The sequence below is a fragment of the Oncorhynchus mykiss genome, chromosome 4, assembly GCF_013265735.2.
Source record: "Oncorhynchus mykiss isolate Arlee chromosome 4, USDA_OmykA_1.1, whole genome shotgun sequence".
Taxonomy (NCBI): Eukaryota; Metazoa; Chordata; class Actinopteri; order Salmoniformes; family Salmonidae; genus Oncorhynchus; species Oncorhynchus mykiss.
In genome coordinates, this window is record NC_048568.1 from 7,837,101 (window position 1) to 7,854,862 (window position 17,762).

The 17,762-nt window shown below is 43.2% G+C and overlaps 1 protein-coding gene and 2 long non-coding RNA genes across 3 annotated transcripts; all 3 read right to left on the minus strand.

Annotated features, from left to right (window-relative positions):
• Positions 1 to 652: 652 nt before the first annotated feature.
• On the minus strand, positions 653 to 1,189 carry LOC118964427. Its single transcript, XR_005051456.1, has 3 exons — positions 1,028 to 1,189; positions 846 to 942; positions 653 to 772 (listed from the first exon to the last, which is right to left on the minus strand). It is a non-coding gene; the product is annotated as an uncharacterized LOC118964427 (long non-coding RNA).
• A 3,530-nt stretch (positions 1,190 to 4,719) lies between these two features.
• LOC118964405 lies at positions 4,720 to 11,135 on the minus strand. The gene is made up of 18 exons (XM_036975455.1): positions 10,971 to 11,135; positions 10,816 to 10,874; positions 10,659 to 10,739; positions 10,435 to 10,559; positions 9,700 to 9,843; positions 9,302 to 9,400; positions 9,028 to 9,189; positions 8,786 to 8,885; positions 8,373 to 8,593; positions 7,582 to 7,738; positions 7,167 to 7,390; positions 6,750 to 6,870; positions 6,253 to 6,449; positions 6,039 to 6,153; positions 5,657 to 5,826; positions 5,481 to 5,578; positions 5,197 to 5,327; positions 4,720 to 4,907 (listed from the first exon to the last, which is right to left on the minus strand). The coding sequence occupies exons 1-18, from the start codon at positions 10,991 to 10,993 to the stop codon at positions 4,720 to 4,722; spliced, it is 2,415 nt and encodes an 804-aa protein (XP_036831350.1). The 5' UTR covers positions 10,994 to 11,135.
• A 4,428-nt stretch (positions 11,136 to 15,563) lies between these two features.
• LOC118964428 lies at positions 15,564 to 16,100 on the minus strand. Its single transcript, XR_005051457.1, has 3 exons — positions 15,939 to 16,100; positions 15,757 to 15,853; positions 15,564 to 15,683 (listed from the first exon to the last, which is right to left on the minus strand). It is a non-coding gene; the product is annotated as an uncharacterized LOC118964428 (long non-coding RNA).
• Between the last annotated feature and the right edge of the window lie 1,662 nt (positions 16,101 to 17,762).

Below are 17,762 nucleotides of genomic sequence, written 5' to 3' on the forward strand. Positions count from 1 at the left end.
AGGAGTGTGTTTCTTCAGTCCGCGCTGTTCCTTACGGTGTGTGTTTAAAGCTTATCCTGATGCAGAATAGATTGCAACGTATTCATGGCTCTGTACCTTCCGTAGTTCGGACTTGGAGATTGTGAAGAGATGTCTTGTGGGGAATGCAAGGCATGGGTGTCCGAGCTGTGTGCTAGTAGTTTAAAAAAGACAGCTCGGTACAGTCAGCTTGTCAACACGTCTTACAAACAAGTAGTGATGAAGTCAAGCTCTTCCCATTTGAGCCATGAGCGATTGACATGCATATCATTAAAGAAGAAATGTCCATATTTGGATGGAAACCAAGCTAGTGAGAGGTATCAAGGAAAGTTGTAATTTCAGTTGAACATTACCAACACTGCAGCCAACCACAGCCCTGCTGGCCTCACTTTGGCAAAACACCATCTGCTATAACATTGAGTCAGTTCATCCTACTGGACATTGGAAAGCTTTTGTTTTGACACCCATTGTTTGTCCTAGACGGGAAATTGGTGTGCAACACTTATCTCCCTCCGGTGGATGGTTCAGAGTTCCATGCTTACAAAAGGGTTGATTGATACACGTCAGACGACAAGCCTACTACATGCGCCTTGGTGTTAAACGCAAATCAGATACAATTAAGGTAGTCCAACGGTTAGGATTGTTTTATATAGAACACTTTATTTGACATGTTAGAGACATTACACCCAAAGAATGTATCCAGAAGAAACATATAAATGACGCTCCTCAAAGAGGTCTTTGACATGTCGTTGTCCTGTTGAGAGAGAGAGAAGCTATTAGTTCAGTTATGGTCTGCCAGGGTCTGAAAAGCATAAAACAAGACCAACCTCTTTTCGGGTTGTCCTGATTCACACATTGTCCACTACAGGGGCCGCCAGAGGGACTACTGGCATCACAGATGACCACATCACAATGGACAAAGACCTAGGAATCAAAGATTTGAATGTGTCAGATTTTTTTAAAAGGGAGGATTGCCACTCACACAAAATTAACCAATAAAGATTGTTACCTGGCCACTCGGCTCACCCGCATCCTCGGCGAAGGAAAACATATAGACCTCAAAGCGTTTGACGTGAGGGGGGAAGTGGACCCTGGCGTCAGCTACCACCGGATGGAAGACCACACGGTATGGATCACCGGGGTTCTCACAGCTGCCAGTGTAGAGAGAGGGACTAAGTTAGTGACAAGAAAACGCTGCAAACCCCAACCGCCTTGTAGCGGTGTCATGAATGTCCTGTGAGGATCAGATCAATTTACAGCAGAAGTGGGTTCTTTCTCCCCCTCCAGTATGAACTAAAGGAATGTCTTTGTTAACAGGCTTTTCCCACCAAAAATCGCCATATCTTTAAAAAACATATTTCATATACAATGTAAAGGCTAGAGACTTCCTACCTGTAGAGTGAGCACCTTTCTAGTAAAAACCAATATGACATTCATTTTCTATAGCTAATCTCTGTGATAGAAATATTGTTTCAGTATTCACTTTTGAACGTGTTAGAGAAACTCCCCTAGAAAATGTGCATAGTGAATCATAAGGCTGGGGTTTTTGCAGCTGCAAGGAGGATACGATGTCATGGTTAATAAGTTGACTTTATCAATGTAATAGATTTCTACCGTCTAGAGTTTAAGTCAGGAGACGGTAACTCTTTAAAACCGCTTCCTCGGCACCCCAAATCCTAACATGATTCATTTAGAGTCAGCTAACAATTAAACAGTCCTCAGATAATTCAAGGCCACGTCACGACAGTGGTTTGTTGGTTTTAATTTCTGATCTTTTGGCCCATCAGACCTGGATGAATCTGATTTAGTACATTTTAAAGAACAGAAATTGGGCTGCCTATTTGAAGAAAAAAAAGTGTCAACAATATTACTTTTGGTCTACTGCAATGGCTTGTTAAATGACGGATGTCAAACATGTATATTCAATTACATTGACATGAGGTGAGATGTCCCTCTAAAATGGTTCTTAAAATTCTAAATGATCCAGAATGCTCAGACTACCTGAATATTGATCAACTGACCGTAGTTTAACCAAAGTTGCCGAATAGACAGTCGGTATCATCATCATCATCATCATCAACAAAGCAAAAATAAGCACTTCATTTTAATTAAGAATTTCATGCAATGCGCCAGAGCAATTCTTCCGCTGTCGGAAAAATTGGTCACAATAAATTCTACACCCATGGCATCGGATTCACACGTGGAGGACTTCTGTGAAGGGCGCAGCTCTACTATACAAAGTAACCTACGCATTGACAGTTTAGGCCTACTTTTTAAATGTGCATCTTTGGGAGGTTAATCATTTACTGTTTAACTGCCAGATATTAGCAAAAAGGGATTTGTGAAATCAGGATGGTCAGGATTTTGCACAACGATATAGTTGCAGCGACAAATCTGAACTGCCCATTTCGTGCACAGCCATGTGAATGTGGTGTCTTCTCCTATGATACACAAAACATTCAGCCTGTTTTGTTAAACTGCTGTGACATTTCTGATTTAATAAACAGCTGCAAAGTTACTCCCGTGTCCACATGGCCAAATTTAGGTTTTTGTGACCACTTCATTAAAAAGGTAAAATTGCGTGGTTTGATAGCATTTTGCAAACCCGATCCCCCAAATGAATGGTTTTGACCAATAAAGTTGCTTCACTACACTGCTTGGTGTAACATGTCTCCAGATACTGAAAAGGCACCCGCAAAATAAAGTGTCATTTGCAGCATGCATAATCATAAGTCCATTACAATGTAGGAAAAATAAGTCATCTTTCAATAGTTACCCAATCTAAATTCTTGAGATAAAAATTAGGCCAGCGGTGTCCATCTGTGGCAAAGTGCTCACCCAAATCAAAAATGTAGTAACATTTTTTTAAATATGAACATTAGCTAGCAAGCTGCTACACTTGACCGTGGTATTTGTTCATGTTTAGCAACTCCCAATTAGCGCATTCCTCTAGGACAGGAAATTCCATTGAAAGCGGCGTCCTGTCAACTGATCCTATTCCGTTTCAAACATCCATGCTGCACAGGCGTGTGAACCATCCTTTATGTTTAGTGCAATAACTGTTTAACACAAGAGGTCACTTGTGCCTGAATTCAACCCAAAACCAACAAGTATTCAGTCAGTGTTAAGAGCAGTTGTATGAAACCAATCGGAAAGGCAAGCTAAGCTTGCCAGCCGCTCTTGACTTCCATTCGACTGACCATCAGTTCGGCTGAACACTGAACTGTAGCAAACCAAAAGGATAACATTGAGTAAAAAGGTGTAGGTAACGCCAACAACCTTTTCACACGCGAGTTCCAAATATCTTCAACAGTCGCCCCAGCAGTGGGAGTTGATTTTATGCGCGTGACGTCACAATGCACTCCCTGCTCCAAAATGTGCACAGTTAACCCGCGCTGACCTCAAACCAAGGCACACTACCTGCTAATTTTCTATAGGCCGTTTCAACTTCTCATTTTCACAAAAGTAGCCCATTTCACTGTTGCAGACCATTTCTATTTGAGAATTTAATGAGCCGGACAAACTTTCCTTCAAAAGAAACTCCAAGCACTTCCCCAGATCAAGTATACAGGCCTTGCACATTTATTGCCTTCCTTACAAATAACTGTGGACATGCGTGCATTCCTTTCAAAGTGCCTTATTTTCTGCGTAACGTGTTGTCGTTTCTACTGTAGCGTACCGTAAGTATTATGTACTTTCTATTCATGCTTTCTGATTCTTGCCTAGATTGTAATGACACATGTGTAAAACACTTTTGAAGGTGGTACTGCATATGAGCTAATGCTAGCGCCATACAATGCAGTCGGTTATCACGTAAGCGTCTGTCAGACTCGACTGACTTATGGTGATCTCAACTGGAGTACCCCCATTGTCTTGAATGCACTGAAGTCGTTAGTTGATTTGAACACGGCATCAGAGTGTAAACTATGGTACCTCAGGGTTGCCAGATCAGACCCCTTTCCAGGGGTATTTAGCTTAAAAAACTGTTGATAAATCCCCCATCTTAGTAATATTTCCTGCATCATCCTCTCCACAATACCTTAGCTCAAGCCATTTTTTAGGGGGGGGGGGGGTTATATCTTGCAACTCTGTGTAGCTTTCGAGCTACGGTTGTATTTGGGGAGGTGACAATTGGCTTTTTGATTGGTTAACTGTAAACTACTTGTCATGTGTACGCCGTAACAAGTACAAAGATTTGTCACATGCTGAAGTGGCCAAACTAAGTTAAGATCTCAGGCAACGGGCGCAGTGAACGGCATGCCATATTTTCTAAACTAGATTTACATGGTTCCCTTGTACCGCATCACATTGAAAAACAAGTCAACCTGTTATTTAGACTAGATGATAACGTTAACATTTAAGGTGGAATAAAGTTGTGAAGACCTTTATTTCTCATCAGTACAAAACATTGTTTAGATGCTTTTCAGACAACGCGGTTTAGAGTCGTTTGTTGCAGCATGCGTTCCGTTGGTACGCTGCAGGGACCACAAAAATGTGATCGTACGCACCAGAATTGGGTGGCGATCTGGTGACAGACCGCACACGGCTTTTTAAGCATTGTGACCACTCAGGACCTATGGGTGGGGGCATAGCCACGGTAGCCAAAGTAAATGGCCTGCCAAGCATGATAGGTTGCTAATTACTCAGGAACCACACCTGTGGAATAACACTTGTTTAGGCCCAAAAACAACATGTTACCCATTAATGACTGAGATTCCACCGGGGTCGGGAGTCGCGGTCCTCGTTGAGGGTGGCCCAGCAGTGGTCAAGCACCAGCGCTACCTTGGGGTCAGAGGACGTGGTCAGCTCCACCTCAAAGTGCAGAGGCTGTCTCAGGTACCTCACCACTGGATAGTCCTCCTCCTGGTGGAACGTGTTATACGAGGCGTCTGGAACACAGAACAAGACAACCGGGGATCGTGTTCAGTGGGCACCATCTGAACTTGTCCATTAAGAAACGCTCGTTTATCATATCCTGTTGTGCCCCGATGAACACAAGTCATTTATAGCCAACACTACCACCCCAAATCAGCTCCTCACCGTTACTCCATAGCCACACCTGTAGATCTCAGAACGCAAGGCTTACATTTTTTGGGAAGCGTTTTGTAAAAGGAGACCTTCCAAGATTCTTTTAGAGGCTAGGGGTCAAGTTGAAATTCTGAATTTGTGCACGCTTACCCTGAGCGAGTCTCATTCTGACCATTAGTCGACCCGTCCCAGTCTCGACAAAAGGCTCGTGGTCACGCGGCCTGGTCAGGAAGGCCAATGTGCGAGTGGTGTTGGCCACGTAGTAGCAGGAAACCTTTAACCTAAAAAGAGGGATGTAGGCAACTTCAAGCAGTGGAGTGGACACACTGGTAGTAGAGGCACATTTTCCCTGTATACAAAGCATTGAGCAATTGGCGAAGGAAAAAAAAAAAAAAAACAATAAAATCCACAATTGGGATGCGTAATACACTTACTGATATTCCTCCTCTGAAGACACCGTGGCATTCAACTTCACCTCAAGTTCATCTGGCAAGGAGATTTCGTTCTCATACAGCATGACATTGTTGATAAACTGTAGTAGAGGGGAATTGCTTATTACAGCCTGCAGAAGCAAACAGTCCGTATCACCTCAGGGTAATCGTCATTTTACCTTCCTGGTGGTGCCACAGGAGTTCACAGTGAAGTGGAAGTAGGCGAAGCGATCGTCGCTGTAGGTGGGACCACAGGCGGGGTCGCTCAGGGTCAGCTGACCGGGGTTCAGACCGGGAGCAGACTCCACCTTCACCGCCAGCGCAGTCATCGTTCCGTTAGAGAAACACTCTTGGAGGTGGGGGAGCAAAAGACAGGTAGCCATCAGACCTGGGTTCTGTATTTGTGACACTTAATTGAGCTTGAACCAATGGAATAGCACCAAAAGTGCAAACCATGCCCATCTGTGGCACTACTATTAGACTCACAGTATTTGCAAGGAACCCAGGTTTGGTAACCATGTCAAACGACTATTTATCGGAAGCAATTGTTTGAGAACCAACCAGTCAGCGTTTTGAGGAAGCTGCAAGCCAGGGAAAAGTATTTGATGGTCATGTTGTTGTAAGGATTCAACAGAGCCACATCCAGTCTGCTCCTGACAGAGGACGAGTGAACCGACTGGGAACCAATGGGAGAGTTCATTAGTCCAATATCGTACGCAAGTATACAGGGTAGCTGCAGCAATTTAGGTTAACATGTTTTGGGAGAGCGTCGTACCTCAAACACTGCGTCCGGCGAAGAGAAGGGCAACGTGATGGTGAAGTCTGCGTCGCCCTCTGTTAAATACTGTTGAGCAAGCTCATGGTTAAGCAGCCGCTTGCCAACCAAGACCACGAAAAAGGGATCTTGGTTCCTGTAGTCCACAGTGATGTGGAAGTTCTCCTGATCACAGTTGCCAGTGACTGAGGGTGGCACTACAAGGACAAACAGGGTTGTGTTCATTAAGCACAAAAAACAGGAAGGTACTACTTGAACTTGTCCAAGAAGAAGCCCTTGTTTTGCGACGGTGGGCCTGAATAAACACGATCCTGGCAAATCAGGAACAGGACAACGGGGTCCAAATACTCTAAAGCTTAACATTTTCTTTGTAGAGAGACCGCATAGGAAAAACCTACAGTATGGCTAGTTGGGCTTCCACTGACAATTTCCTTTCAGGGCAATCATTAACGAGAGGAAACCATTCAACAGTAGTTTGGCGTAGTCCAGAGACATACCAATGTCCAGCAGTACAGCGTCCACAACGGCAGAGTGAGAGAAAGGAGCGTACTCTGGAAAGACGACCAGGCCGTAGATCAGCTGAAGAGTGAAGGTTGTGACACCTTGTTCCGCCCTTCTCTGTAGTGAAGTTAAAAGCATTGGTCAATTGATACAACAATAATGCTAACAGAACCTTACTCAACATCAAGTGACAAGTACATATGGGGACTATTAAAACAAACTATATACTTAAAGTAATGTTGCCCTCATTCCTCTAAATCAAGCACTATTGGCAACTGCCAAAATAATGGAAACACTTGAGTAAATGAGGGATACAAAGTACATTTGTGCCATTATTTCTATTTTGTTGGTGGCCCACTTATTAGGGCATGTACAAATCACTGCGTGTGGCTTTGCATTTAACAGAAACACACCTCCTTGACGACCACCGGGTCTGAGAAGGGCACCTCCATCCTGAAGGTCTTCAAGGTGTTGTCCGGGGATCTCTGCTCCTGAACATTGAAGCCTCTGGCGTTGCACTCTGCAACAGTTAGCACCATGGTGGGAAAGGTGATGTTCAGCAGCTCCACATCAAGGTTGAAGGTCCCCAACTCAAGCACAAACACTGCCTGCTCAGGAACTGTGTCTAAGGGCGTGTCTGTTCATTGGCAAACAAAGGAAAACATTTTGAAATGCGGTACAATGGAAGTTGAAAATGGACATTTGTTATTGGATAAGTCCGGGTATTGCCTCCCCGTTTCAGTACATTTTCTTCTGTTTCGTCGTGCCTAATGAACAACCCAGGCATCCCAAATTACCATAGGCACTGTTTAACTAAACCAGACTCACAGTTGCGAACTTGTGGAGGCCTGGCCATCGGAGGTGTTGTGATAGGGAAGAGGACTTTGTAGCTGGTGTCCTCGTGTGCGACCTCCTCGATCCACAGCAACTCAAGCATGGGCTCAATGGTGTAAGTGACAAAGTACTGGTCATCCTGAATATGGCTCTGTAAGGGAGACGAGTGATGCAGTCAGGCTGTAATACACAATTGGAGTGCAAAAACAGGTCAATGTTCCTTATAAGCCAGAAAGTTAAATACAATCATTCTAGCGCTTGTCTTTTAGCCGCTCGTAATTTAAGACAAAATATCCAAAGGAAAGTATTGTTTACCAGACTTTAGAGAGCTGGTAGGTATACGCTTGTCAACTTGCATTTCCGGCGGTGTGCATTTTCAAAGCAACTGACACGCAAAGTAAACACTTGCACAATATGTAAACAGCAGCCGAGTGTTGCTTGCATTCAGTTGACAGTGGCAAAGCTACCGGCTCCCTAAAAAGTCCGGCAAACAATACTTTAGTGTGGATATTTGGTCTCAAATGTCAAGCGGCTAAAGGACAAACTGCAAAGACAAGCGGTAGAGTATGTTTAAGTGTCATTTTATGCAGCATTCACACAATTTGCAATCCATTGTATATTAGCCTGATTAAGCAGACAATTGCTCAATAAGAAACATTTTACACAAAACAACGGTTCTAGGAGTTTACCCATGAGAGATGGCAAAGGGTTACTGCAAAGCACTGAAGGCTCTACAAATAAGATTTAGAAATTAAACAGGAACATTTTACTCATCCAACGCTGACCTTGAAATAGCCGCCAACAGCCCCCACCGGAATTTCAACAATAATATGAGCCTCCGTGACTAAAACCGAGTAGTTTCTGGCAGCCATTTCCTCAGTGTCCAGCCTCTTAGCGTCAATTCCCATGTACACCTCCAACATAGTGAAGGCATCAGAGGAGAAAAGTGGGTCTATGTGCTTGGGCATGTACCAGGTGATCACTTCTGGAGTAAAGACCACTGCCTCTGCAGTGACACAAGAAGCCAAGTGCACATCATAACAGAACATTTTGCAACTGAAAACAAATGTGCCATTATTTGGAAACAGTTCACCCCAAAACATTTTCCCAACTGAACACTACATAACACAAATGAAAGTCTTGTCTGGAGCCAATTAAGAACTGGGTTTAAAGGATCTTAAATGATTTCACACTCAACCTGGTGTTGGACAAACAGCCGTGGCATCTACTCGAGTAACCAGCCACTTCTGCTCAAAGAAGGTTGAGGTTGAGAGCACCCGCATCGGAACCCCAGCTACCTGTTCAGGGGGCAACCACACCAGGGCCGTGTTCAGTAGGGCAAACCGTATTAACAATATGTTGCAGAGTTCAGGTAGGGCCACGCTTTCCAAATGTTTGCTCTACTGAACATGACCCAGTTCATGGAGGAAGTCAGCTTACATTCTGGAGGTATGTTTCCTCTGCATTATGGGGGCTTCTTAACACCAGCCGTGTGGGAGTGTTGGCTATCGCATAGCCCTTTCTTTGGACCTCATCCACATTCATGACCTTCTTGCTAGGACTAAAGACGACTGCTGTCATTTTGTATCCTGAAGCAACAGCCTGTCTCAGGAAATGGAAACATGAATTAAACAAAATTGTCAACAAACGCACATTTTGTTTAGCGCCATCCTGTCATGTTGTAGTGAAATTACAGAAACTGAAATATGGCTACCTCAGCTCCTCTCCGGAAGTTGGCGCTCCTTGCTTTCGGGCCCCCAGTGGGCTGTTCGGGGACGGTTTGGATGTCTGGAAGAGTCCTTCTGACAGACACCTAGAGAAGAAAAGCCATTATTCCCTATGCATTTTCTCCCTCCCAGACAATAGGAAATCAATCTGTCCACTCGCCTCCTTAAATGCATTGAGAATAGGCCAAGATTCCTCACCTCTAAAGTTATCCTATGTGCATTTTGAAGAGGCGAGTGGAATTGAGAGAGAGAGTCAAGACCTCTACGTTGTGTCGCAGAAGAAATGAAACACTGGACAGTTGTAGCTCTAGACAGATCATTTATACAGGCAGTATGACAAGCGCGACTGTAAACATGTCCATTAGGGCATGCTCTGCTCACTTGCCTCCATGTAGTTGCGGTCGCACAGAATCTCTCGGGAGGTCCAGGGGGTGTAGCTACAGGTTTTGCCCACTCTATACACAGGGTCTTCGGTCATGTGGTTTCTTGGCAGCCTGAACTGCATGACCAAGCTGAACATCTTATCATCCTAAAATGAAGGGGGAAGGGAAAAAAAGCCTTTCATTATATAACAAAAAAATTAATAATTCAGGTGACATTCATGCAAGTTATAGACTGTGGCAAAATTGGCTATATGAATGCAGCTGCCACTGTATTGAAGCCACACTACAGAAAGTTGGCTGGCCCTCTGAAAGCCCTCCATAAACTTCTGCTGTACCTTCCGTCATCGTTAACTTAGAGGTAAGATACACCAGACCCAGGGGTGGCCACAGAGTTCAGTAAAACTGCTTCAATGTTTCTGGCACCGTACTTCTAATAACCTCCATGCTCTAAAATTGTATGAATTACCACCTCTACGGCAACTCGGGCTTATTGAGGACCTTTTTACTGAAGAATGTGTTGGTTTTCAATGATTTCATTTTTCCATCTAGTGATGCAAATATTGACTTGTATCTTTGTGTATACAGGGCTCCTCTGTAAAAGAGCCTGGTCTCAGCATGACTCCAGGTCAAAGGCTAAATAAAATGACGTTGCTACATTATGGGTTGCAAATGCAGTGACACTGAAAGGCAAACTGTCCATTTGAAGTTCAAGCAAACACTACTGTTCTTAGGGTTACCATGTTTTGGGAAAAGCAGTTTTGAAGAGAAGCAAAAAACATGGCATTCCCCATGGGGTCAAATTTAAAGCTGAATCCACACTGAGTAGCAAGGCCAGGCGTCAGGTTTATGATGTGTGTGTCATCTGGAAGGGATGGAGATGGTGTGAACACAATAGTTGACGAGCAATATCAAGCCATGAATTATGAAAGGAGAGAAAGAGAATCATAAGAGGCAAACTCACTGAAGACAGTAGCAACCTCTTCAAAAAGAGGAGCGACACTCAAACGAATAACGTTACCAAGGCATTCAGCATGGAGGTCATCTGGAATGGGAAAGGTTAGTTAAAAATATATTGTCAAACGCTTAGTGCTTGAATTTGCAGGGTGCAAAATGCATACTTATAGAAGGTGTCTGTTGTGCTTGTATGCCCACAGCTGCCATCAATAGGCAAAACAACCTGTAAGGGATTTGACAAAATATTATGATTGATTAAGAAGAACACAACTCAAATGTTTGCGTCGCATAAGACTGTTCTAGGCCTGCTACTACTTACCCTGAGCTAAGGAAAAGAACCATTGTAGAACAGAATTGTTTCGATAAAATGCACAGCTACAGAACCTAATATTTGACCCAAGGTGTGCAGCCTACAGCCCAGGGGTATGCAACTTTTACCCTCTGACAAAGGCTTCCCACACTCAGTCACCTGAACCCCAAAGGGCTGCACATTTTCTTTTTATTCCCCTAGCCCTACAAAGCTGATTCAAATAATCAATCAGCTTTGTTAATCTGAGTCAGCTGTGTAGTGTTAGGACAAAAACCTAAATGTACACCAAGTTTGGGAAACGCTGCCCTGCCCTGCAAGGGCCGCGGCTTTTGTGGAGCGATGGTTAACTGTTGTCTGTGTTCAACGGGTCCCTGGTTCGGGACAGAAGTAAAACTGTTACACGGGCACCATTTCATTTGTCATCGATCGCTAGGCCAGGCTTTTTATTTTTCATTACGCAGACATAAGCACAGTTGACACCATCGAGTTTATTTCCTCCAGTTTCGTCCGACGAGCAGATTGTAGTGGTAAAATAAAACTGGATAGATTTTTAATGGAATCCTAAGCATCACTCCAGTCAAAACGATCTCTGCGAACGTTCGATTCCATTCATTTGCTATGGGCTCGCGCTAGTGTTCCAGCTTAGTCAACGTTCTTATTTAGCCGTTTTTCAGCCTTGGGTGAATTTTTCAGCCTTGGGTGAATAAGAACGACGAGAATAATCAAGTCTATAGTTAATCTACTGGCAAGTCTGATGTACAACTACTAACATACCGGTACATAGTGCTGTGTAATGATATGCTATGTGGTTCGTAAGGACATCGTAGCTAACAAATTGTCAGCCAACGTAACGTGTAAGGTAACATATTTAAACAGTCATTGCATTGGTCTTTAGGGCAAATCTGGTCTGTGATAGGGGGGAGGGGGATCACACCTAGTGTTAGGGTTGCGTCAATTCGAATCTGGTATCAGAACAAGTTATAACACTGAGTCACTGATTGTACTCTATGTACTTTTATTAGCTAAGCAATAAATGGCAAATGCAACTTTCGTATATACGGGCTCACTGTAATACCACGCAGGGCAGAACAGGGAACTGTCAGGATGTACGTAAACAGCTGTTCTTATACTGTGATAGGCCAACAGACGGGTTGGAACTATGTCTATCACAGTAGAGGCTGAGCGTGGTTTAGACTTGCTCAGCCTATCGCAGGCGCTCAGGCTGGTCCCCGCCTCTTGGAGTTCTCCCTCCGTCGATGTATAGATTCTTACTGTTCTGGTATCACCCCCTAGTTATAACAGTTGCTCAGTTCCTGCTATTGTGTTGTTCCGTATTTTTCCATCTCAGTTAAACCTCGTGATGACCACCCCTCCCTATACCTGATTAACCACAACTTTGTAAGATACATCAAGTAACACCATGTGCTCAATATTGTCACAGACAAACACAAGGACAAAGCATCTGCCGGGCTGTCATCTACAGTTTTGCAACATGCTAAGCATGTTGCTCAGTTCTTGACACACACACACAGACAACTGCTGTTCAAACAATTCAATCTTACGTGATATAGTAGTAGGTTATAGAGCATAGACATAAATCCTCACACTAGCTCGGCTATTAGACTATTCAACCTTTACTAAAGAATAGTCTATTGTTCAGCTATTAGCCCAACTTGCAACAAATTGCTGTTCCCCTCTCATTCCTTTCCCTCTTCCACGCGTCATCATTCTGCTCCCGAGTGGCTCGCTTGTGGGCGTGCTGGCAGGATAGGGCAGCGTCTTCAGTTGCGAGTCAAGAATTCTGCATACAGTAGCACGTTTGTATGAAGGTGTGGTTTTTCACAGGCCAATTGTCTTTTTGTCAAAATCAAAAAGAACTGTTCTGAAAGCCACTTTTTTCCCCCGACACAAAAGGAAGTCATAGCGGACACCTACGAAGATGGCATCCTCAGGTAAGCAGCACTGGGCTGTATTGACTTATCCTAAAAAAATGGCACGTGCTGCTTTAGATTGAACGGTCATATCTCAGTTATTGCTTTCTTCACATTCAGAGAGCGAGCTGACCAAGGGGGTCGAAAATGTAGATATTGCCAGATGTTCACTGTGTGAGGACCAGGCCGTGGAAGCTTTATTGCTGGCAAAAAGTGTCCATAACCAGAGGTAATTAAACTGTTCTGTGTTCTTTTTCCTCCGTGGAATCTGTCTCGCTTGCATGAATTAAAAAACCCTTAAGATGTCAGCTGCTAATTTTCAGATTTACACCACAAACATTTCCACTGGACTATCTGTTGCTGCCAAGTCATGGGTTAGCCTTGCAATAACCAAGTGGTGAGAAACACAGCCCTCTTTAAAATGTTTCAGGTACACTTTGAAAGAAGATACTGTATGTGACGCAGACACCTATTGGCATTATCTATCGTTTGTCCTCACGGGTCTGTTTTTCAGCTTAAAGTACTTGTGTGTGTGTGGTGTCCGCCATCCCTCTCTCCCTAAATCCTCTAGGTTATATCAGCTGTTTTGTTGAACCCCTCCCGCATCTGAAATGGCTGACAGAGGGCATGTTCTGATCATAGAGATGATGTCACTTGGTTGAGTCAACTGGAAGTATTATTAGATGCTTTACATTGAAATCCCAGAGTTAATGATCCAAAGTCAGTTTTGCATTTCACCTCCTGATTTAAGATGACTGACCGTGTTAGAATAAAAAGGTTTAATCATGCTCTTGTCTGCATGTATGTTTTGATGTGAGAGGAATCCAGTCCCGACAGCGCAATTGGGATGAACTGAGAGAATATTAGGGAAGCACTGTCATTCATGAATCATATGCTCTCTCTCCCCCCACCTCATCTAATGCACACCATATGTGCATTGAAGTAGAGATTTGCCTTCCTTTTAACTAGGCATGTCAGATAAGAATGACGGCCTAGGAACTGCCTTGTTCAGGGGCAGAAGGACAGATGTTTACCGTTTCTGCTCAGGGATTCGATCTTGCAACCTTCTGGTTACTAGTCCAACGCTCTACCCACCTGCCCGCCCAAGATTGAACTCTTACAATTAAAATGCACTTTCAATAAAGCGTTTCACATTCTCCACTGGTTGAAACACTCGTGTCCTCAGATGAGTTAGATCTGCATAGGTTTTTTTCCTGTATATATGAATTAAATCAATCATGTATAGTTAGTGTAATCATTGATATCACAGGAGCAGTAAACGCTGTTGTAGTGTAATACATACATGCAGACACCGCATCATTTGATATGACTGAAAAAGAATGTGTCAGTCATACCTGAACCGCACATGATCGGTGAATATATTCAATGTACAAGCTACAATATGGGAATCTCACGCGTGGTAATAACTAAAATACGTGTGTGTATAGGTCTTGCATCCTGTCGCACAATAAAGGTATTCTACTCTGGGCTTCATTAATGCCATTCAGACTTGAGGTTCATGGATTGGTATGAATATTACTTCAGAACTTTACGTTTAAGGTCCATACCCAGATAGGCAACAGTTATTTTTAATCCGACACTAAGTAAATAGCTAGCCATGTTACTTCAGCTGCAAGGCAAGCTTACACAATTGTGCAGTCAATGCTTTAGCCAGCTAGATTCTTTCCATCCACTGTTTCACAAGACAACAGCCTGGTTTGTTGGTTCTCAGGAGTCCCTGAAAGACAAATTCATTTTCGTAATTTAACTGACAAAAAAAGCCGCACAAACGTCTCTACATTAACACATTCCTCAAATTGTACATTTGCTTGACTCGTTAAGACAACTTCCATCTATTTTGTCAGCAATCTTCGTTGAGCGCCACAAGGCAAGGGTGGCTCGTGTCAAAATTCGTCTTTGGTCAAAGCCTTGGGACCCAAATGCATAATGAGTGCGCAAACTCCCCCTTGTGGTCTGGAGCAATGAAGCCATCCCGCGGTGCAGGCTCGCAACTTTTAAAGGAGTGTGTTTCTTCAGTCCGCGCTGTTCCTTACGGTGTGTGTTTAAAGCTTATCCTGATGCAGAATAGATTGCAACGTATTCATGGCTCTGTACCTTCCGTAGTTCGGACTTGGAGATTGTGAAGAGATGTCTTGTGGGGAATGCAAGGCATGGGTGTCCGAGCTGTGTGCTAGTAGTTTAAAAAAGACAGCTCGGTACAGTCAGCTTGTCAACACGTCTTACAAACAAGTAGTGATGAAGTCAAGCTCTTCCCATTTGAGCCATGAGTGATTGACATGCATATCATTAAAGAAGAAATGTCCATATTTGGATGGAAACCAAGCTAGTGAGAGGTATCAAGGAAAGTTGTAATTTCAGTTGAACATTACCAACACTGCAGCCAACCACAGCCCTGCTGGCCTCACTTTGGCAAAACACCATCTGCTATAACATTGAGTCAGTTCATCCTACTGGACATTGGAAAGCATTTGTTAAGACACCCATTGTTTGTCCTAGACGGGAAATTGGTGTGCAACACTTATCTCCCTCCGGTGGATGGTTCAGAGTTCCATGCTTACAAAAGGGTTGATTGATACACGTCAGATGACAAGCCTACTACATGCGCCTTGGTATTAAATGCAAATCAGATACAATTAAGGTAGTCCAACGGTTAGGATTGTTTTATATAGAACACTTTATTTGACATGTTAGAGACATTACACCCAAAGAATGTATCCAGAAGAAACATATAAATGACGCTCCTCAAAGAGGTCTTTGACATGTCGTTGTCCTGTTGAGAGAGAGAGAAGCTATTAGTTCAGTTATGGTCTGCCAGGGTCTGAAAAGCATAAAACAAGACCAACCTCTTTTCGGGTTGTCCTGATTCACACATTGTCCACTACAGGGGCCGCCAGAGGGACTACTGGCATCACAGATGACCACATCACAATGGACAAAGACCTAGGAATCAAAGATTTGAATGTGTCAGATTTTTTTAAAAGGGAGGATTGCCACTCACACAAAATTAACCAATAAAGATTGTTACCTGGCCACTCGGCTCACCCGCATCCTCGGCGAAGGAAAACATATAGACCTCAAAGCGTTTGACGTGAGGGGGGAAGTGGACCCTGGCGTCAGCTACCACCGGATGGAAGACCACACGGTATGGATCACCGGGGTTCTCACAGCTGCCAGTGTAGAGAGAGGGACTAAGTTAGTGACAAGAAAACGCTGCAAACCCCAACCGCCTTGTAGCGGTGTCATGAATGTCCTGTGAGGATCAGATCAATTTACAGCAGAAGTGGGTTCTTTCTCCCCCTCCAGTATGAACTAAAGGAATGTCTTTGTTAACAGGCTTTTCCCACCAAAAATCGCCATATCTTTAAAAAACATATTTCATATACAATGTAAAGGCTAGAGACTTCCTACCTGTAGAGTGAGCACCTTTCTAGTAAAAACCAATATGACATTCATTTTCTATAGCTAATCTCTCTGATAGAAATATTGTTTCAGTATTCACTTTTGAACGTGTTAGAGAAACTCCCCTAGAAAATGTGCATAGTGAATCATAAGGCTGGGGTTTTTTGCAGCTGCAAGGAGGATACGATGTCATGGTTAATAAGTTGACTTTATCAATGTAATAGATTTCTACCGTCTAGAGTTTAAGTCAGGAGACGGTAACTCTTTAAAACCGCTTCCTCGGCACCCCAAATCCTAACATGATTCATTTAGAGTCGGCTAACAATTAAACAGTCCTCAGATAATTCAAGGCCACGTCATGACAGTGGTTTGTTGGTTTTAATTTCTGATCTTTTGGCCCATCAGACCTGGATGAATCTGATTTAGTACATTTTAAAGAACAGAAATTGGGCTGCCTATTTGAAGAAAAAAAAGTGTCAACAATATTACTTTTGGTCTACTGCAATGGCTTGTTAAATGACGGATGTCAAACATGTATATTCAATTACATTGACATGAGGTGAGATGTCCCTCTAAAATGGTTCTTAAAATTCTAAATGATCCAGAATGCTCAGACTACCTGAATATTGATCAACTGACCGTAGTTTAACCAAAGTTGCCGAATAGACAGTCGGTATCATCATCATCATCATCATCAACAAAGCAAAAATAAGCACTTCATTTTAATTAAGAATTTCATGCAATGCGCCAGAGCAATTCTTCCGCTGTCGGAAAAATTGGTCACAATAAATTCTACACCCATGGCATCGGATTCACACGTGGAGGACTTCTGTGAAGGGCGCAGCTCTACTATACAAAGTAACCTACGCATTGACAGTTTAGGCCTACTTTTTAAATGTGCATCTTTGGGAGGTTAATCATTTACTGTTTAACTGCCAGATATTAGCAAAAAGGGATTTGTGAAATCAGGATGGTCAGGATTTTGCACAACGATATAGTTGCAGCGACAAATCTGAACTGCCCATTTCGTGCACAGCCATGTGAATGTGGTGTCTTCTCCTATGATACACAAAACATTCAGCCTGTTTTGTTAAACTGCTGTGACATTTCTGATTTAATAAACAGCTGCAAAGTTACTCCCGTGTCCACATGGCCAAATTTAGGTTTTTGTGACCACTTCATTAAAAAGGTAAAATTGCGTGGTTTGATAGCATTTTGCAAACCCGATCCCCCAAATGAATGGTTTTGACCAATAAAGTTGCTTCACTACACTGCTTGGTGTAACATGTCTCCAGATACTGAAAAGGCACCCGCAAAATAAAGTGTCATTTGCAGCATGCATAATCATAAGTCCATTACAATGTAGGAAAAATAAGTCATCTTTCAATAGTTACCCAATCTAAATTCTTGAGATAAAAATTAGGCCAGCGGTGTCCATCTGTGGCAAAGT

Bases quoted from the DNA above. Each gene is read 5' to 3' on its own strand.
- LOC118964405 (XM_036975455.1), bottom strand. From the start codon at position 10,993: ATGGTTCTTTTCCTTAGCTCAGG. The intron at 10,740-10,815 runs GTATGCATTTTG...TTCCCATTCCAG, and splicing joins ACAACAGACACCTTCTATAA to ATGACCTCCATGCTGAATGC. The intron at 6,871-7,166 runs GTGTGTTTCTGT...ACTTCACTACAG, and splicing joins ACCCGGTGGTCGTCAAGGAG to AGAAGGGCGGAACAAGGTGT.